Source organism: Clinocottus analis, unplaced genomic scaffold (assembly GCF_023055335.1).
Source record: "Clinocottus analis isolate CAN_PGR_092001 unplaced genomic scaffold, fCliAna1.0.p SCAF_16, whole genome shotgun sequence".
NCBI lineage: Eukaryota > Metazoa > Chordata > Actinopteri > Perciformes > Cottidae > Clinocottus > Clinocottus analis.
The window spans coordinates 12,346,390-12,368,449 of record NW_027175887.1 but is presented as its reverse complement, the minus strand read 5'-3'; the positions used below and the strand labels follow the sequence as shown (position 1 = coordinate 12,368,449).

The 22,060-nt window shown below is 42.2% G+C and overlaps 1 protein-coding gene across 5 annotated transcripts in view; it reads left to right on the top strand.

Moving 5' to 3' along the window:
• cacna1ia (calcium voltage-gated channel subunit alpha1 Ia) overlaps positions 1-22,060 on the top strand; it is a 135,929-nt gene that overhangs the window by 94,104 nt on the left and 19,765 nt on the right. For all 5 annotated transcript variants that reach the window (XM_068578811.1, XM_068578810.1, XM_068578808.1 and 2 more), the window contains exons 11-30: positions 1,220-1,371; positions 1,941-2,126; positions 3,824-3,941; positions 4,070-4,225; positions 5,102-5,192; positions 6,082-6,236; positions 6,465-7,193; positions 7,819-7,919; positions 8,980-9,103; positions 9,300-9,368; positions 11,053-11,231; positions 11,471-11,597; positions 11,963-12,088; positions 12,209-12,298; positions 12,428-12,620; positions 13,439-13,590; positions 14,642-14,751; positions 17,307-17,440; positions 17,862-17,932; positions 21,893-21,971. In XM_068578811.1, coding sequence (XP_068434912.1) covers positions 1,220-1,371; positions 1,941-2,126; positions 3,824-3,941; positions 4,070-4,225; positions 5,102-5,192; positions 6,082-6,236; positions 6,465-7,193; positions 7,819-7,919; positions 8,980-9,103; positions 9,300-9,368; positions 11,053-11,231; positions 11,471-11,597; positions 11,963-12,088; positions 12,209-12,298; positions 12,428-12,620; positions 13,439-13,590; positions 14,642-14,751; positions 17,307-17,440; positions 17,862-17,932; positions 21,893-21,971 — 3,142 coding nt within the window. The remainder of the gene's footprint in view (positions 1-1,219; positions 1,372-1,940; positions 2,127-3,823; positions 3,942-4,069; positions 4,226-5,101; positions 5,193-6,081; positions 6,237-6,464; positions 7,194-7,818; positions 7,920-8,979; positions 9,104-9,299; positions 9,369-11,052; positions 11,232-11,470; positions 11,598-11,962; positions 12,089-12,208; positions 12,299-12,427; positions 12,621-13,438; positions 13,591-14,641; positions 14,752-17,306; positions 17,441-17,861; positions 17,933-21,892; positions 21,972-22,060) is intronic.

Genomic DNA, 22,060 nt, shown 5'->3' with positions numbered 1-22,060 from the left:
AATGAATAAATTGTTTAGAAGTGGTGCGCTACCGTACTAAGATAAGGTCTCCAACCTCGTGAATCATACTTTTTCTCCCCTCTCATCGAGTATTTCCCTCTCCTCTCCTCCATCATGTCATCATCTACCCCTAAACAATCCCTTTGCTGTGCTCCTCGGTTTCTCCTTCAGGCGGGTTCTTCCTCAACCGTTCTCCCTCCTCTGATCGACAGGAAGATATTGATTGGGTAGAGATGTGTCTGCAAGATAATGAGACTCTGAAAGAGGAAAAAAAAGGGGAGAGAGAACTTAGAGGGATGGAGATAGATTGGGAGAAAAAGCGGATTAGAGGAGGGGGAGAGCTGAGAGTGTGTTTTCCTCTGACACGGTTTGCTAACTTTGGCACGGCGAGCTGGCTATTTCTCCACCGGCTTTGAAACTGAAATTCAAGGGGTATCAGAGAAGGCATCTGATCCATATCGTGCATAACACACATTCACACACAGCAAGTATATCTTCATGAAGCGAGTCTGCTTGTGCACACACACACACACACACACACACACACAATACACATACGAATGAAAATAAATCTGAGATTGACTGGCGCGTGTGTTTCTTTCTTTTGTGTTATATTTCTTTCTTTTGTGTTTATATATATATATATATATATATATATATATATATATATATATATATATATATATATATATATATATATATACTGTCAAATTGTTTTGTTTTGTTTCTAATATGACGTTCGCGTTACAAGTTTACATAAATATCTGTGCAAAGAAAGGGAAGAAAAAGAAATAGTTTGCCTGTTTCGGTCTCTTCCCTTCCTCTCTGTCTGTCGCCCATCTAAGATAAGGTGTGTGCGTTAATTTTCTTTGCCAGGAAGGAAAGAATTTTCTTTTCAAGTGACTTGACAGTTTGAGTGACAGCCTTTTCAACACAGGCAGAGAAATGTGATGCGTACACAAATGTTTCCGCGGTGGCACCAGCATCTTTTGTTGCGGCAGCAGTGATTGCAAAGCAGTGGTTTAAATATCAGCCGTGTTTTGATCTCTTCGTCTGTACCTGCCTCTCCGTGGATATCATCGCCCTGTTTTTAACCCGGAACGTGTGCGTCTCATACCCCTCTTAGATGTTGCCTACCACTCTTTGCCCAACTGTTTCCCACATGTTAATTGGTGTTTTTCTCATTTTGTTTTCCTGTTTCTGTGACCCCGCCATGCAGCCCGATCAGCTGACCAATGTCCTGGAGATCTGCAACATTGTCTTCACCAGCATGTTCACCCTGGAGATGATCCTGAAGCTGACTGCTTTTGGCTTCTTTGAGTACTTGAGGAATCCCTATAACATCTTTGATGGCATCATTGTCATCATCAGGTCTGCAAACAAAATGATTTGCCAAATGTTAAGTTGGCTTGTCAGCAGGTGGAGCGTGCTGCCATTTAATGATTAAGAGATAACTGGAGAGCCTTAGATTTTGAGCTTCAAATCATGCCAGTGGAATTAAATGAGAGCTTTTGTATAAAGATTTAATCTAATCTAGTTTTTACTATCAGATTTTCCTTGTTTTGCTGTATTCTCCATGGAGTTTAGCATTAAACCACACAACTTGTTCATGTGACAAATGTTTACTATATGAACTGCGAATGGGAATAACATGCGTAATATGCTGGAATATTCAGTCTCAAACCAGTATAGATTCTACTATTTATCAGTGTTTTATTCAGTATTAAGGACCAACTCATCCCAGTTATCTTCTCTAATCTGGCCCTTCCAATTTCTATTATTTGTATTTCTTTTTTCAAATCTTCCTCTCCCTACCTTCCATCATTATAGCATTGCAAATGTTTTACTCCACCCATTTCAAAATGTTTCAATTTCGTCTTCCTCCCCTTTTCTCTCTCTCTTTGTTTGACACACATGTCCACCCGGCTCAACACATGCAGTGTGTGTGAGATCATTGGTCAGGCAGACGGCGGTCTGTCAGTGCTCAGGACCTTCAGGCTGCTGAGGGTCATTAAGCTAGTGAGGTTCATGCCTGCACTGAGGCGGCAGCTGGTTGTGCTGATGAAGACTATGGACAACGTGGCCACGTTCTGTATGCTGCTTATGCTCTTCATCTTCATCTTCAGGTAACAGAGGGGCACAGGGCCATGTATTTATGTGGAATATGGCTCTGAAAATACATCAGTAAGACACTGAGAGGGCAGGAAAGTGTCAACATGAATTGTGAAGTTGGGGACTGTGTGTGCATGCCTTTGTGTCCTCCGTGTGCACTGGGCAGGACTCTGCCTGACAGTTAACAGTCTCAGACAGTCTGTTTTGTTGACACTCCAAAACCTTTGAATAAATAAAAAACACGCAGTGATAGAATACCAGCAGATTAAGTCGAACATAGTAGCTGATCTTGGTGGAGGCAGTCATAGCCGGAGGCCACAGTTTGTGCAAAATAATAGGATTAACTTGCAATTATTGGAGTTCCACATCATTTTTGCCCCAAATTGTATCCTCGGCTGTGTCGAGGCTTTTCTCTTTGACCTGCCTCCTTCTCCAGGATTACTTCTCCCATGAAAGTTATAAGCACCTTATATCGTTTGTCTGTCAGCAGTATTTTTGATTACAATAAACTTTTGAATTTCCACTAAATTAGACAGATAGGCCTCGGGCCAAAAAACAATGATAACAGAAAAACATAACTATTAAACTGTCAGCTCATATTCCAACGGAGTTTTTGGTAGATTAGTTTGATTTAAATAGAATATGAATATCTTTAGTTTTGACTGTAAAGATAGTTAGCAAGGAACCATCAGCCTTGCATGGATTCAGTAAAACCCATCCAATCATTCCACTGTGCCAACTGTGAAATCTAACAGAGGGAGAGTTGTCCTCATATTTCAAAATGATTCTCTCAATATTCCCAACACAGCCTTCAACATTGCATCTAAGTGATTATTGCAATGCAGATGCTGAAAACTGCAATTAACAAAAACATAATCATTAACCTGAACCCACATCTTGTTTCCTTCTCACAGCACACACACACACACACACACCTTACTCTGTTTTCCCTCCAGTTCCACCTCCTTGGGCGACCACCAATAATGAAGATAATGTGAACAGTATCATTGTTATTTCATAATTTATTGTAATTGTAAACTCATCTTTATTTGATAGATATGAACTCCACAGCAGGGTAATGCTTAACGTGCATGTGTGTATGCTTACCTGATCCCAGCCCCGTTACCCTGCAGCGCAGCAGTAAGACAGATGGCATCAGAGGTTTAAACCAGCTAATGCTGCTGAGCAAGTAGCATTTTTGCCTCCACATCTCGCCCCTGTAACTTTTAGGGAGCAGTTAATGTAAAGTACCTCTCGGCTAAGACATCAACTTTTAAAACCTCTCATAAACCCCTAAAGAATGCTGCGATGAATGAGTCGTCTGGGTTTCATAGTCCCTTGGTGACAGCAAACAGATGGGTGCAGGTAGAAGGAAAAGAGCGGAGGGAGGGAGGGAGGGAAAGACAGACACGTAAAGCTTGGAATGAAACAGAAATACAAGATTGTAATAGTCTTAAGATATGTTTATGTACAGCATCTGTGTATGCCATATGTGTCATTTACATACATGTGTGAGTGTGTACAGGTTTGTTCTATAGCTTTTAATCATCTCTAAATGTATACTATTTCTGTTACTTTGTCTATTTTTATATCCAATGCCATAATTCCTTCCATTGTCTACAGCTGTCATTTAAGTATGTCATGAAGCCCGTGACATACTATGACAGCACGTTTGGCTGAATCACACGACAAATCTCCTCCTGTATTGCAGTATCCTGGGGATGCATATCTTTGGTTGTAAGTTCAGTCTGAAGACGGATGCAGGGGACACAGTGCCCGACAGGAAGAACTTTGACTCTCTGCTCTGGGCCATTGTCACCGTCTTTCAGGTTAAACACACACAAACACGCACTTTCAAAACTTTAGTTTCACAACTTGATTAAGTCTGCTGTCAAATGGGTGTTTTTTTGGGGGGGGTGTATGTACTATCTGTTATTTGTGTTTGTGTTTTCTGTAGATTCTGACTCAGGAGGACTGGAACATGGTGCTGTACAATGGGATGGCATCCACCTCGCCCTGTGCCGCTCTCTACTTTGTAGCTCTTATGACATTTGGAAACTATGTGCTCTTCAATTTGCTGGTTGCCATCTTGGTTGAGGGTTTCCAAGCTGAGGTAAGACGTACTGATTTAGGGCATTGGATGGTATGCAACTTTGCAAAAGATAAAAACCAAATGTAATATAAGGAAAAGCTATATAATCATGTCATGTAGTTCTATTTTGTATGTTTTGCAATACGCTGAGAATGTGACACAATCAGTCATATGTTAAATAAACGAATGCAGTGCCCCTGCAAAACCTCTTTAGACCGGGCTGAGCCTGTGGTCTTGCCGTTTGCAGCTTTCTGGGGAACCGCTCATCAAACTACTTCACACTTGACCAACACAACACTTCTCAGGCTCCTCAGCAATACACCTGCCTGCATAGTTGTGTCACACCCAGAAACACAGCAAAGTGCGGCTACTTGGTCATTCACCAGTGAAATACACTCACCGGATGTATGAAATTCCAAAATAGGCATATAGTCTTAATGACAGCACTTATATAAATCAGAGAACAGAGACTCTGCATGCTCCTGTGTTTTCATCAATACACCCGCTAAGTGTAAAGGAGTTCAGATGGCCGGTTCTCAGACAGAGAGTCCCTGTTAAAAAGCAAACTGTATATATACTGTATGGATAAAATGGGTTACAATTGAACCTCAGTGTTTGAGAGCTAGATTTGATGAGTGAAATAAACCAGCTGGGCTTTGGAGAAAATTGCCCCTCAGATAGTTTGATAATTAGGAGAGAAGATGATTGGCGGTTACTATTTAAATTAGCTTGTGATGGGTCATTATTTCTACACGTTCAACTACTTTCTGCTCCTTACTCTTCCTTCATCTTCCATTACGTCTCCTCTTCCTTGATGTGTCCCCCCATCCCTCCCATTTTCCTCCTGTGTCTATCTTTGTCTCTCACCCGTTCATCTCCTCCCTCTTTGCCATGTAGGGTGATGCAAACCGCTCCTACTCAGACGATGACAGGTCTTCCTGTAATTTTGAGGAGAATGATAAGCAGAAAGACTCTCTGCATCTCTCAGGTATTAAAATGCCTTTCGGGGCTTTTGTTGTTTATTAATAAAGATTGAATTTCATCTCACTCCTGAAATCATATTCCAACAGAATTGAAAACATGCAGAATTGGTCCCAGCTTTATAATCTCACATATTTGCCTCCTTCAGTCTGACTGGTAAAAGGTGTACTATCATATATGTGTTTTTAAGGCCTCCAGACATTTAGCCATTCAGCACTATCAGCCGTTTCATTGTGCCGACTGCATTAAAATTGTTGTTTTCACAGCAAACATTCCTAACTATCTTTTTCTAGCAGAAATATAAGCTGTACCAGCTTTAAATAATGCACGCCAGATGTCACGTCTCCATCTTCCCCTCTTCAGCCTGTAGGCAAAACAAAAGTGAACTCCCCAGGAATCAGCAAAAGCATCTTGCAGTATAGAGTAGCATTCAGCAGCACATTAGGGAGGCCTCTGATGATGTCTGATTGTGGTCCTCCTGAGCCCAAATGTGCCTTTTTAAATGTCAGCTTACCTGAAAAGAAAAGCATTTGGAAAGTTGATCGTTCCTGGAGACCAATTCCACTAAAAGATGTTAGAGAGAGGACAAAGCACTGGCAGATATTCCTCTCTTTCATCCTTACGAGCTCCTCTCTGACTCCTCTAAGGTGATTTAGTGTAAATTAATCCTTCCTCTGCCTCTCTGAGCCGGCCATAACATTGTTTTAGGACGTTAATGTTGTAACGTGATGGAGTGTGCCGTGTTATGCAACAGAAGGAGGGAAGGGCTTGTTTAATGCTTCCTTTTTTTTCTTAAACTGTTTATCCCGTTTGTCCATATTATCTCTCCTCCTCCCTTCTTTTATCACCACTTGTCCCTTTTCTTTTGTCTCCTCTCCACTCCGACCTTCTTATAGACCCAAAGATCTCTACACTGACCCCAAATGGCCACCTGGACTTGTCCGCACTTCCGCACGGTCTGTTTCCAGGAGAGAGGTTGACCTTTGCCCTCGGCTCCAGGAAGAACAGTGTTATTTCTCTTGGTCGGGCCAACTTGGAGCAGAGGGCAATTGTAAGTGGAAAAGACTTTTGGAATCTATTTTTATAGGAAATATCTTTGACAAGGACCATCATTTGCTGCAACAATGTCATCATGTTATTTGTTATAGTGAGACGTGTGGGGGTCATTGGATTGGCGCTGTTTATTTTTGTTTGTAGTCCGGACTGCCAGAGCCGCTCCAGAGTGTGGCTCAGACACACAGTGCAGGCTATGAAACAAACTCCTCCCTCTCTTTCTCAGTTTCCAGGTCGAAGTTATCACAACTGGGGTCGCCCACTGCCTCCCCACCCTCAGGCCTTGTGGGCCCGTCGTTCCAGCTGGAACAGCCTGGGAGGATGCCGCCCATGCTCCTCCTCGTCTCCCTCCGCGAGTCCAGCTTTCACCCCCACCTCTGCAAGGCCCTTCTACGGCTACGGCCTGGGAGGTCTTGGCGGAGTAGTCGGAGGGAGCCTTCGTATCCGGGGTCCCCGTGCCTCTTCGTCGCCGCGCCGCCACCTCCATCATCTTAACCAGGATGAGGAGGAGTCTCTCCTCTCTCCTCCCGCTGTTGCGCCGAACTCTCTTCACCTTCCTCACCCGATGCTACCGGGCCACTTTGTACCGAGGAGGGACCGCAGAGCTCTATCGCTGGAGCTGCCCCACCTGCTGCAGGTCCCGGGACCTCCACCCCTGCCACACCTCTCGCTGCCCCCAATTACGCTCCATGCGCTCCACAGGGGGATGGTTATCGGAGGTGGTGGAGGCGGCGGTGGAGTTGGCGGTGGGCTCGACACTCTGGGTGTCTTAGGAGGGGTGCACCAGGACTGCAATGGGAAGACTCCTTTGTCTCAGCTTCTCCAGCTGCCTCCTCGACACCACACTGAACAAGCCGGAGGGGCAAACCCCCAGAGCCAGCTGATGGCCGACGTCTTCCCACAGGTTAACACACGCAGCAAGGACCGCGAGGACCTCGACGATGACATTGAATATGTAAGTTACCGTTTCGTGTGTGCGGGAGGGAATAAAAGCATTAGGAAAAGGCTGATGAGTAAGTGGAGTAATCATACAACTTCCCTATGATACTCCCAATTACACTGATTCAGATAAGCGTCCTTAAGACGGTCTGTAACAGCGTCTAAAAAGAACAAAGAACCACAATGTAAGCTCGTGATTCCCAATAACCGAACCATTAGCTTTTGTTGTTAAAGTACAAGATGTTACACGTGCGGTAATCTCCGGCTCTCTTGTGTAGGATTTTCAAGTAGTTTGTATGAAGCCCGCACTCCCTATCACCTGGGTCTCGTGGGAGTCCCGTTGTTTTCATTGTAAACAAGTCTGTGTATGAGAGAAACAAGGTTAATTAGAAAGGACTATTTAGACAGCGGGGAGGAAGGGGGGTGCGAGGGGGGGGGGGGGCGTTATACAGATGGTAATGTCGGAGGATGCTCCAAGCTGTTGCTATAGAAGTGTTTCACTTTCGTAAATAATTTAAATGGGGAGTCTGAACAGGCGGTTTGTTATTATTATTATTATTTTGTGCATGTTGTATAGGCTCTGTGTGTGTTTGGGTGTTTGGGTGCATGCCATGATGTGTGTGTTGATATGTGTGTTGCAGAGCTTGTGCTTCCGCGTCCAGAAGATGTTAGAAGCGTACAAACCAGAGTGGTGTGAGTCCAGAGAGGACTGGTCTGTCTTCCTATTCTCCCCACAGAACAAGTGAGTCACTTTAACACCCCGAAACCCCTTTTCCTTTTTCACTTTCAATCAACTCTCCAGCGCACTCAGTGATTGTCTGCATCAAAATTGTGCCGCCAAATGCGAGCTGTTTCGTAGCCAAAGACTCCGGCAGCCTCTCACACAGACATAATCGTCTGGCCGCAGGACGTGTTTCATCAAAACAATATCAAGGATGGGTGGGCAGATTCCGGTCTTCACCTCATCAATAGAAAGGACAGGTTGCCAAGCTTCCACAGAGAAGGACTACATCAGAGTATTGATCACTGCCCTGTTGATATTTTCTTGCCTTATGTTGGAGAGCAAGAAACGGACCTCAGGGGGTGAATTTAATACAATCCATTACATTCTACAATAACATGTAGCGATGCTGTGTTGAAATCTGAAGTTTAAATAGAAACTGTTTAATAAAAGGCATTGAACTGTCCCCGTGCTTGTTCCAAAATACAATCCTCTCCCATTGGATTCATTCTATTTCTTTTCATCCATTCCAATAAACACTGCGGCAAAGATATTTAATTGCGTTTTGGCACTGCACAGTGTCACATGTTAAGGTTTGAAATGCATATTCACTATTTATATGCCCCATCTCTCTCTCTCTCTCTCTCTCTCTCTCTCTCTCTCTCTCTCTCTCTCTCTCTCTCTCTCTCTCTCTCTCTGTCTCTCTGTCTCTCTCTGTGTCTCTCTGTGTCTCTCTGTGTCTTGGACTGTTTCTCTCTCATCTCTTTATTCTGCTCTCCCAAAAGAGCATTGTACTCAGGAGTCTGGTGCCTCATAGAGTGTTGTTAATGTAATTTGTTTTGAATTAGGAGCAATGTAAACAGGGGATGAATGAGGCTATTTATTCACCAAGATGTAAGGGAACTCCCTTGCACTATCAGGGGACTTGGCAACCATTCTGATTGGATGGAAGTCTTTACAATGTGTCTATGCAGAGTGGTAGATCTCTATTCATCAACTTTTTGCTTTCTACCTTCCTTTATTCATCTTCAACTCATTCTTGCTCTCCTCTCTTTTCTTTTCCTCTCTTCCCCTGCTACAGATTCAGACAGATATGCCAGTCCATCATAGCCCATAAGCTGTTTGACTATGTGGTGTTGGCCTTCATCTTCTCCAACTGCATTACAGTCGCTCTGGAGAGGCCCAAGATACTGCAGGGCAGCTTGGTAAGTTCCTCTGAAATATGAATCTGTGCCTTAAAGCTCCTGTCTGTCGCCCTTTTTTTTGTGATAGCTTCATGTATTCTCCAAAAACACATTGAATTGCATTATCTTAAAGATGCTGGAGGTATGATTTTACTTCCGTTATTGCGCCATCGCTTCTTTCTGTCTAACTCTCTCTCCTTCCCCATGTTTGGTCCAGGAAAGAGTCTTTCTCACCATCTCCAACTACATCTTTACTGCCATCTTTGTGAGCGAGATGACACTCAAGGTAACATTTTGCAACCCGTCTCTATTACTACCAGTGAGTCCTGTGTGTAGTTTGTGTGCAGGCGCGACGCAATGGCGTCTTTTTCGTCTGTCCTCCCTATTTGTCTCTCTCTCTTGCTGACTTGACTTCGCTTCAGTGCTCCCAACAGCCCAGCCCCTCCCTTACCCTTCTTTCTTGGCAATTCCCATGTTGCTTTGGAGAATAGAGCAATTAAGCAATGTCATTAATTAGCAGCTAGTCTTCTTTTTTGGATGCAGTCCATCTCCAGCACTCCCCCACACTATCTCCTTCTTCTTGTCCTCAATGTTGACTGCTTCTTTTTTAAGTCTGTGTTTCCACTTCCCTAAAGTCCCTCTGTTCTCATCAGTCTGCTTTTTTCGCCCAACTCCCAATCTTTCCCCACCCTTCCTTTCTTTTATTTTTCTACCACTCTCTCCCTCAGCCACTATCTCTGTATTCTCTGTGAGAGACTTTGGCACAAGTGGTCCATCAATTATGCACTCCCACAATCAATTATTAACCAATCACAGCCCGTCAAGGAGCCACAGGCTTGTCAGCCCCCTGGCCGAGCCGTACATGCCCCCCTCTGTGTCTCTGTCTGTCCAAGCCTCGCGTATTCTCATAATGTGTGTTGCTTGTTTGTGTGGCATTAATCTCTCCGTAGGACTCCACCACTGAGTCCAGCGCTGTGTACAAGATGCAGCCACATAAAAAGCACAGCAGGGTTGAGGAATTGGTCAACATGCTGCAGAACTTTTCAGAACAATTTGGCAGTTTCAGACACAATGTAGCTCCCTCTATTAAAATAGGTTTGAGTGACCGCAGTTATATGACAAAGCAATGCTGTTTCCTGTACTATTTCTAGGTAAATTATTAGAATATACAAAAATATACAGTCAGAATTGTGACCTTGATTCGTTCTTGTTTCGTTTTGTACAGTCCGTTTACGTTTTGGCATTCAGATCTACAGTAAGATGTTTGCCAGGCGCTGATCTTTCCACCACCGTGATATGTTTACACGCTAACCCCCACCGTCCCTCTGAAGCTTTACCAGACACTTGGCAAACAGCTTCAAATGTCAGTTGCAGATTTTTGATGCTCCCACAGCTGCTTCGAAAAACACCAAATCCAGCTGTGTGCATTTGTATTACAATGCCTGTGTAACATCCCTCCCTCACTCTTGAAGTCACAGAGGACCATGATAATGTCAAATGGTTTCGCAATAATGCTGTTGCGAGCAAAGTCAAAGGCATTGTGACATACAGCATATCACTGCACCAATGGATATTAAAATAAATGTGTGTCACCTATAAGTGTGTGTGTGTGTATCTCATTATTAAGCATAGCTGCCATTTTGCTAACTTTTGTTTTGTGCACGTGCACATATGTGTGACAGATGAAGTCTATGTCTGCTCTGGACACTCTTGACGTGTGTGTATGTACGTTTGTGTGTGTGTGTGTGTTTGAGCTCGAGTGTGTAAAATATCTTGTTAGTGTCAACAGCCTGTCCTACAGTTGCTTATAACTTTTCATGTCTGCATCTCCGCTCTCATCCACTGGTTCTTTTAGTTTCACCTTGTTTTTGTTGTTGTGCAACACACTTGACAGTTTATTTCACAGAGCTGGTCCAGAAACAGACAGTCCATGTCGTAAAAGGCTGCCTCACCAACCTGTCTCTCTCCAGGTGGTTTCCATGGGTCTGTATGTGGGCGAACAGGCTTACCTGCGCAGCAGCTGGAACATTCTGGATGGCTTCCTGGTTTTTGTGTCTTTGATTGACATTGTTGTGTCCATGGCGGGTGGGGCCAAGATCCTGGGTGTACTGAGAGTACTCCGGCTGCTTAGAACACTGCGTCCACTCAGGTATGGCCAAAGTAATAATGAGGAAGTAAATAACATATGTGTATTTTCATGTTATGTTGAAAATGGGTAGATATGTACCTTGTTTTTGGTATTATCTTCTCCAGTAAAAAAATAAGTAAAGATTTGTAAAGTTATTATCAATCTGAACAGTGGACAGAACATGTAAAATATGGATTAAATTGAAATATTGTTTCAATATTTTTTTTCTTATTTTGCTCTCCGTCCTCTGCTCTCCTCAGGGTGATCAGCAGAGCTCCAGGGCTGAAGCTGGTGGTGGAGACCCTCATCACTTCCCTCAAACCCATTGGCAACATTGTCCTCATCTGTTGTGCGTTCTTCATCATCTTTGGCATTCTTGGCGTGCAGGTAGGAAAAAGAGAACAGCTGTTTTGATGAGCCATGCTGCATGCATACATAATGTAATACAGCATATTGTGTGTGCTATGGTTTCCTGCTCATTACTATGATGTCTTTCTTTTTGTATGGAAATCTCTCCATGCCCTTCCCTGTTAATAGCATTGAAGCACACATGCATGTCTGTCTAAAGTAAATCTCATTGTCTTCCTACTTCTATCATCACTGCAAGACTGCTGGTAGGATCTTTGACCAGCTCATTATTTCACTCAAGAGCACCCTTTCATCTCATCAGCGTAGCCTGCGAAGGCTTATTTCTCTCTTTTATATAAGTAGTCAGACAGCATCAAAAGCTTGGTCTCTTCTTCTACTGACAGCTGTTTAAAGGCAAGTTCTTCTACTGCTTCGGCCTTGACATCAAAAACATCACCAACAAGTCTGACTGTCTGCAAGCCAACTATAAGTGGGTCCACCATAAGTACAACTTTGACAACTTGGGGCAGGTCAGTGTCACATTTGTGTTATCTGCACGACTGGTGTGCCTCATGTTTGTTCTGGGAATGTGTAACAGGACATTATGTTTTTCTGTTTTCCTTTCTGTTTTCCTTTCTACTGTTGTCCAGGCTCTGATGTCCCTGTTTGTACTCGCCTCCAAGGACGGCTGGGTAAACATCATGTATCACGGCTTGGATGCTGTGGCTGTGGACCAACAGGTACCGGCATAAATGCTTCAGGCACAATTTTTTTTCTTTTTTTTCCTTCCCTCTTATCTCTGTTTTATTTCCTACCTCCTTCTTTCATATCAAATCACATCATGAACAAACACACCACTTCAACCTCAGCCGGTGACCAACAACAACCCGTGGATGCTGCTGTATTTCATCTCCTTCCTCCTCATCGTCAGCTTCTTTGTCCTCAACATGTTTGTTGGCGTGGTGGTGGAGAACTTCCACAAGTGCCGCCAGCACCAGGAAGTGGAAGAGGCCAAAAGGCGCGAGGAGAAGCGTCAGCGGCGCATGGAAAAGAAGAGGAGAAGTAAGAAAGAGGAATGACAGGCGAGAAATTGCCAACAAGGAATAGAAGGAGTATGGAAGAGGCCAAAAGCTGAAAGAGTCAAAGGAAAAACAGAGGCGCATGAGTACTTAAAGGAGGAGGCAGAAATAAAGTGGAACAAGGATCCAAAAGAAGGGGCACAGTGAGAAAGATAATGCAGGAATAGATTTATAGAGAAACAATGGGCACAATCAGGTACAAAATATTACAAATATTATAAAACAACTCGATATAATGATACAAACAATAACCATAGACTGCTTGTAACGAGGACTTGAAAAGCTCAATTTACCCCCGTTGTTACTATGACATCGCAAGAATCTTCTATCAGCATGTCGAGCTGCGATCAACACCGATCAGAATGTTTGATGCCTAAAGAAAGAGAGATGAAAATGGGGACAGACAAATAATAATATACACACAGCAAGTGTCATAACTGCTAATGTCCTCTGCCATGTCAGAGTTTTTTCTTCCTGTTGATAGGTATTCCAGATTGATCAAAGCGCTTACATTTTGAGCTTCTAAGCGCTCAGTGTGGAGCAATTCTTCCCTGGAAAAATCGTCTGCTACACAGAAGGTGATCTGTTGTGCTTTTCAAGAAGAAACGGGAGCAGTTTGTTAGATTTGGCTTGAATATAAGTTCTGATTGTACTCGCCTGAAGGTTTGAATGATCACTGTAGATCATGAGAAGTATTTTCTGTCTCTGAAGGTCAATGTAATACTTTGTTTCACACATCGGATACACGTTCAAATTGAATGTATTTATAAGCTTCATTGATATATATTTTTTTACCAACAGAAGCCCAGAAGCTGCCCTACTTTGCCAGCTATAGCAGCGTACGCCTGATGATCCACACACTGTGCACAAATCACTACCTGGACCTCATCATCACCTTCATCATCTGCATCAACGTCATCACCATGTCCTTAGAGCACTACAATCAACCTCATGTAAGCAAAGCTGCACAGATGTGTATTCGGGGGCTGTGGATGAGAGTTAAATAGCACATGAAGGGAAGCATATTGCATTCTTGCATTCCTGTTCGTCATTAGTGTTTAGTGCAAGCTCGCTCTGACTTTCCCAAAAAGCGCCTGTTCCACAAAATGTGGACGAAAACAGACAGGCTCCTTTACAAGCTCCATCTCAGTAGGAAGAACGATGGGTGATGGGTTTTTAATGCAGAGTATTAATGTCGACAGCTCCGAAAGCTTTCCGTTCCCCAAATAGCAGCATATTAAAAAGACACAGTGATGTCACTGACTGGTCAGCCACCGTGCAACTGCATCCAGGCTCTGTAGCGTGTGCTGCTAGTAACGCAGTTCATACAAAGGAGCTGTGATTGCATTGCTGATTTGATTGGTGTCAGCTATACAGTACATGTACCTGTCCATTCATGTGCGATGAATGGAAGTTCAAATGCCCGACAGCGTTTGTTGTTTTTTTTTGTTGTTTTTTTTTATGAGGTTGAGCAAAAGTGATTATGCTTGAGATAAGATGCCCGTTTGACCTTTTAAAATGGAGCGAGCTTCCTTAAACTGACCGAGCATCAGATAAATATCACAGGTCTTAGCTGTATTTGTCAGCAGTTTGTCTTGACATTTGGCAGCTTCCTACTGGTTTAGAAGCTGCAGCTCTATTTGTGAAAGGAGAAAGCAGCCAAACTGGATCATCTCCGGTCTCTGCAGTAGCAGGAAGCTGTGCTGGATGTTTAAGACAATTAAAACACCCTTGCCGTTGGAATATTTGAATACTCTGGAAATACATTTCAGCTTAAAAATGTATGTTTGTTTGGGGATGTAATGTGTGAGTGTGTGTGGTGCTATGAATAGAAGATGCCCCATTTTTGTTGCCTCTGGCATGTTTGATTTAATTCTACAAACAATGGGAACAATTCCAATTCTACAGTTTCCTCCTGCTGCTGATACTACATCCTATTACACACACACACACACACACACACGCACACGCACACATACACATTGTTTTACTCTCTCTTTCCAGTCTCTGGATCTTGCCCTGAAGTACTGCAACTATTTCTTCACCTCAACGTTTGTGCTGGAATCAGTACTCAAACTCATCGCTTTCGGCTTTCGGCGCTTCTTCAAAGAGAGGTACAGTGTGTGTTTTTATCGTGTGTGTGTGTCAGCGTGACTGTGTGTGAGTGTGTCCCATTCTGTGTGTGTGTAAATGCGTCTGTGTGCTTATCACACACATAACTGCCGTTGCAAAACTTTGCCAATCTGCTGTCCAGAGGTCTGTTTAATGATTATGAATGATGATTTGCAATCAGCTTTTTTTTTAAAACACCAGTGTTCTCTGGTTTAGATGCTAAATCAGCTTTACAACCAACATAGTTGGAGATTCAATGTCACCAAAAACTACAACATTTCACTATGTTTTTGTCTGTTCAGCTCATTCACTAATGTGAAAATTAAACATTAAAGCGACTGCCGGGCCTCTAGGCACATGCCGTAATCTTGTGAATTAATGTATAATATAAATAGCGGCACAATAAACAGTTATTTAGTTCAAAGTGTAGTAGCTGTACAAATTTGCCTTTTGCTTTGATCATTAAAAAATGGAATAGGGAATAACAGCTTTGACGATATAGAGGATTATGAAATATGTTGAAATATGTGATCTGGCTCTGAGGCTTTCTGTTATTAAGTTGATTTAACCATATTCTGGTACAAATATGTAACATTTGAAGACATTTATTACACATCATCAGTTTTGTAAACAACTACTGAAAGGCTTTCTTTGTCACACTAAGGAGTTTACAGCTTACTTGTATTTAGGCTTCTTTGGTCACCATCAAACCATTATTTCATTCCCTTATTACATCATATAAGGAAGTATAAACTAAAATACATTTTCAGTTAATCTAGCTTTTAAACTGGATATCGTAATCCTTTTTTTATTGTAATATCTTTTGGGTAAACCACAGATCTACTGCATCTTCTTCTTAAAATTAAATGATCTAATGGTTATTGGCATGTATTATTACACTTTCTATTCCTCCATCTTACTGTATTTGCTTGAGCTCTATGGTAAACACACCTCAGTACCGCTCCCTCACACATTCATTCACTCAGAGCACAGACTAATTGATTGTTCACGTGCATGGTGATTATTTTTTTTTTCAGGGATATGTGGTCTCTAATTAAAGGCAGTGGCAGATTTAGGAGCTTGCTTTCCACTGATGGTAGTTTAATATTGTTGGCCTATTTTAGTGGCAAGAGAGAACGGAGAGATAGAGAGCTAAGGTGACAGAGGGAGAGAGCGTGAGCAATGGAGAAGAAACTGATAATATATGAGGGGGTGCTGGACTGATCAAACAGAGAAAAAAGGAGGAGGATGAATGAATGATGAAATGGGAAATAGATGGGTGGATATAGAAAGAATTTATCACACGGTTATCAGCTGGCACTTTGTCTCTTTTTTATGTAGCGACAGCAACATCCGTGAGCAGCAGTCATTGTGCATAGTGTCATTTATAGGCTGGGGTGACTCTAGGGCCTGCTTTACAACTGGGTCAATGGAGTAGCAGGTAACACACAGACACAATGCTACAAGTGACAAAAACAGAGGTGCATGTAGTGTAAGTGTGCAGTGTGTGTTCTGTAGATGTAAATGTGTGCTTGGCTGAAAGCTGCTGACAGGGAAGTAAGATATAAAAGTCCAACACAAAGGGTCTTCAACCCCTTTGATGAATATAACAACAGGTGCATTTTTAGCAGGTGAGCTAGATTGTGTTGGATGACTTTGATGAAGTATTTAAGGAACATTAATTCTTAAATATGAAGAAAGGCAGTTGCCGTCCTCAGTTTCAAAGAGCTGGATGGCTGCAACCATAGAGGACGACGCGACTTCCTTTGCCTCTGTGGGAAGCTGGGTAAGTCCTGAACAAAGATGTGGAAAGAGAAAAAGACCCACAGGCTCCGAGAACAGAGGGAGACATGATCGTGCATGATGAGAATGAGTCATGGACGGCAGTTGATACGCTATTGTCAGTGGCACTTGTTTGGCAAGCATTCTGACAAATGAGTTGGCAGTGCCAAGTGTTTTCGCACTCGGTGTGCCTGGCCTTGCCGCCTCGATGATTTTAGAAAAGATATGTATTGACTATCTTTCAAAAAGTCTGAGGATAAATGAGGATTGCGGTACCTACTGAGGCAATTACATGAGGCAATAAAGGATGAACATCTTGGGAAGCTCACAAAAGTAATGTAGTAACATCAGTTCAAAATACTTGTACTTAAATGTTCAATGACTATCTTCAAACTCTTTGATTCCCTGCCATATTCATCTGATTTGGCAATATCTGTCTCCCATCTGTCCTTTAGCCCTGACAAGCGTTTAGTTGGATCTATTAAGGGCTTTTGGGGCTGAGACACTGTAGCATCACTGGTTGGAATATGAAGACGTTAAAGGAGAGTAATGTGTTGAAAAGTAATTGATCATTTACTACATACAGCACATAGTAAGGATGGGAACTTTTCACACAGCCTTTAGTGTATTAATATTGTTTATGTTACATCTTCTTCTTAACATGTTTGTCTACATATGTGCCAGTATGTTCGTGTTTGTACATGCGTTGTTTGTGGTGCAATGCCTTTGTGCAACTTCACATGAGTGTGTTTATGTGTGCATGTGTGTGTGCCAGGTGGAACCAGTTGGACCTCGCCATTGTGCTTCTGTCAGTGATGGGAATCACCCTGGAGGAGATCGAGATCAGTGCAGCCCTGCCCATCAACCCCACTATCATCAGGATCATGAGAGTACTGAGGATAGCAAGAGGTGTGTATATATATATATTTATATATACTACACTTGTGAGAAAATATGCACACACTCACACACAGGTCCTTTCCTGCCACACTTCTTATAAATAATGTGATGAAATGAACATTTATTTGTTTTTGGTGTTTGAAAATATCAGTTAGCTGTAGCTTAGCAGCTAATGTCTAAAGGCTGCTTTCCTGTGTGTGTGTGTGTGTGTGTGTGTGTGTGTGTGTGTGTGTGTGTGTGTGTGTGTGTGTGTGTGTGCACGCGTGTGCATGTGTGTGCGTGTCTGCCTTGTAAATGGCTGTAAATGAAGAATTGACCTTTCCACAGTTAAATGTTTCCCATTTAGCCTGTAATTGAACCTGGGGGATTTCCTCCTAAATGGCCACACTTAAAGTCTCTCTTTCCCTCTCTCACACACACAAACGCACAGTGCTGAAGCTGCTGAAGATGGCGACAGGAATGAGAGCCCTGCTGGATACGGTGGTCCAAGCCCTGCCTCAGGTACAGTCTCCAAGCACACACACACACACACACACACACACACACACACACACACACACACACACACACACACAAACATTGTCTTCCCTCTGTCTCTCACTAAGAGATAGTTGGTCACTCTCAGTCAACAGACAGAATAGCAATGCCTCCCCGCCCCCACCTCATCTTCTTCTCTTTCTCATTTGGCCTGTGGGCAACTCAAATAGATGACTCATTCATGGCACAGACTGGTAGACTGGCACACACACATAGGCTTTGTCTTGTTTTCACTTTCAGTACCACGGAGAGTTCCCGTACTCCCGCTGCGACCACAGTGTGCTAGAAAAAGAGGGTAAAAAGAAAAAACAGTCAGCAGTTCATTTAGTGGTAAAGTGTCCACAGAGTCGATCGGTTTCTAGGCCGTCCCAGAGTCAAAATCATTCCAGTGCACTGAAAGTTTAATGCTCAACAAAAATTTCCAGAATGCATATTTGCTTATTAGTCTTTTGTAATGTGTGTTGTACCATAATCTTATAGGTAAGAAGTAGAATAGGAAACAACAAAATTGTTGTATCTTGTTATATTTGTGTGTCCTAATATTTAAAAATCATTTAACAATTAATTTGTTTATTTCATTAATAATTAAGTAATGTTTGTGTTAAGCTTGTATCATTGTACACTTTTTGTTATTATACCTGTAAAAACCTCAAGCAATAGTTTGACTTTTTTGGACACAGTTGAGAAGGTCACTCTCGTTTGTATGTATGGTAGCTGATTAGCTTAGCTTAGCATCAAGATTGAAAACAGCTAACCTTTTAGAAATTGCCTTTTGGCACTACTAAAAGTCAACTAGCTGGTGGCTTGCTCCTGCTAAATATTTAACCTAAAGACGTGAGATGAGGATCATTTGACTGATATAAATCTCAACAAGAAAGTGAATGATGATAAACGTTTTCTTTAAATAACACCCAGATTAGGTGAAAGCACGGTATACAGGAAGCCAGTCTTATTTGTGGAGATGCAGGGACACAGTCAGACACGTGCACACAGTATGACCCATTCACCATCAACAATACGATGAAGCAAACAAAGGGAAACAGGTGGTGTGAGGAAAGGAGGGCAAGCAGAGGTGAGGAAGAGCAGATTCCATGTCTTTCTTTTCTATTGATCCCCCTCTCATTAACACTGAGCCCTTTGCTCCATCCCAAGGGCACCCGGGAAGGTAATTAAAACTCAGGCTAATTAAACATTTCCAGGAGGTCTTTCTCTGTACGGGTGTGTGTGCATATTTAGGTGCCGAAAGGGTGAGAATGAAAGTGTTACACCTGGCGAGAGATTAACCTGAGGTGCTATTACGCTATATTTCACTGTGAACATGAAATGGCAGGCTGCCAACATTGCTTTATTACATCACATTGGATATTGAAGACAGTATTGACATTTCAACAAAGGCTCCAAGAGACCGCCGAACACAGGAGCAGGAGAATACACTGATATTGGTTTAAGAAGTCGAGAAATATGAACGATGTCATCGTGGCACACAGGGACTATTTTACATGAAGTGAATGCAAGAAGTTTATATATTAAATAGACTGTGACGGGACACAGCGATAAAATGAGGGATCCATACATTTACACTAAGTAAGCTTAATAGCTCATTGGCATGTTAAGGGATGGAGGATTTTCATGGCTTGTCTTCACAAAGACACGATAAGACAAAGTAATTTTACCCACAAGCGTCCTCCATTATCCTCTCCTCCCCAACTAATGTGAAATGGCTGCAACCCACCATTTACTCACACTAATAGCCCATATCATGTTGGTACTAAAGTTGAGCCAGTTGTTTTATCTCCTCTGTGTGAATGGCTGAGAAAGTGCCAGAATAGCTCCAGGCAGATGTGGACCCCACGTGGAAGGTGCTTGGAAATCCATCACAGTCCTGTGAAACCATTTGTATTGAGCTTTAGACATTTAGAACAAAGTTTGTGGATACTTGTGCAAAACCTTGTGCAAAACCTTGTGCTAAACCTATCTCATACATATAGTAAAGTTTATGTTTATTCAGCCTGTATAGTAAAAGTTATTTGTTTAAATCTGCAGCTCATGTTTATTTTATTCCTGTATGTTGTAACTTATTCTTATTGTACATCTTCAGCTGGTGTATTTTTTATCCAGGATAGGGTAAATTATTATTATACATCTGAAGCTCTTATTTATTGTCTTCATGTGCAGTGTTATCTATTAGTATCTACATATGCAGCTCGTGATTATTTTATCCTTTGTACTATAGCATACATTAGTATAATATCCTGGACATCTGCATAGAAAACACTGTTACATCTTTCCCCTGTAAAACTTCTCAAAAGCACATTCATCCTCATCCTGGATCCCACATAGACTCCAGCTATTAGGAAGCACAGATTGTTAAGTACACCATGCAGAATAGCACTAACTTGGTCATGTACTTGAAGCAAACCCCAGAACAGTCGCATTTAGAATAATTACAGCACTCCAAACGAAAGGTTGTTTGCCAATTACCTCCATTACTTTCAATCCAAAGGGAGTCATCGGGCCGCGCTCCATGTAATGGAGCATATTTGTCTGCATCAAAAGTAAACTTTCATGTTCCGATTGTAGACGACCCGAAACATTCCTGTTGTGTTGTTTGCATGCAGATATTTTGTTCTTCTTTTCACCAACACCTGCAGCTCTTTGATGAAATGTAGAATTGACCAGGTGAATCATAACAACTTATGTGAATAGTTTTAGCTGTTTTCCTCCTATCAATTATCATTAGCGTGAATTTCAAAGGATGGAAGACATGAACAAAGATGTTAAACCTTGAGTATTTTTTTTGTCTTCTGCTCGAAATGCATTACTCTGAAATCTCATTTTATTTTAATTTGATGTAATCTAAATTCAATCACATTTGTTTGACTTAGCTCATATTTCCTGAGTTCTCTCCCTCCAACCCAGGCATGACTATGAAAACTCACCAAGATTTTTCTTCTGTAACTTCATTATAGGCCAAAAAGACTTTGCTGCAAGTATCTCAGCATTATTTTTCTGCGTTACAAACAATGGTTATGTGCAATTTCTTTCAAATAAGCTTTGTCATAGCCAAAGTGTTCATGCATTATTCCGAGACCAAACGCTACAAAGTAAACATCCGATTTAGAAAATCGTTCCCCTGAAGAACAGGTGGAGCGATGTAAACCTCTCTGTAGAACACATGGAGTATAATTATAGTAACTATTTGTCAGTGCATTTCCTCATTCCCGGTGGAGCAGTGTTGTTAGCAGAGTGTTGAAGACGGTGAATAGGGGACCGGGTTTTGTATCCCTGTAATGGGATTAGATTTTGCCCTGAGAGTTTACTGTGCAACATCATCACCATTACGTTGTGGTGACATACGGCTGGTTGCTGGTGGAGCTGAGCCAAGTCCCAAACTCACAAACTCAAAAAAATCACCACCGCATCAGGGCTTCAGTTGTATCAAACTCTCAGAGGAAATTGTGCTATGGTTTGTAGAACTAAGCAGAGTACGAGAGCAACCTGCTAGGAACAATGTATGGGACATTTTAATGCTCACCCTTTACACCCTGTGTTCAATAACGGTGTTTAACAATATGCCCTTGAGTAACAATTTAAGATGTGGTTGAATTACATTCGGTCAAGCAAGCTTACAGCTGATTTATCCAGGTCCCACCAGCAATGGCTTTGTGTTACTGCTGTGCACTAATAAAGAACGTGCAGCGTTGTGCATTCAATATTGAATATGTCATAACCAGAGCTCTACAACTGTTTAGGTAGCACTTTGTTGTTGCAGATCTAGAAAATTGTCAAATGTTTTAATATGTGCATGGTAAGATGTTCTCATGTATGTTTGTGTGTGTTTTTGTATGTGTGTGTGTTTGTTTGTGTGTGTGTGTGTGTGTGTGCGTCTGTATATGTGTGTGTGTGTGTGTGTTTGTGTTGCAGGTGGGTAACCTGGGCTTGCTCTTCATGCTGCTGTTTTTCATCTACGCCGCCTTAGGAGTAGAGCTATTTGGAGAACTTGGTAAGTGTTCAAGATGATTCTAGGAAGTGACCTTTGTCATAAAGACAACGTCACATCCGTTGACACTTATGTATTGATTATTTATTGTG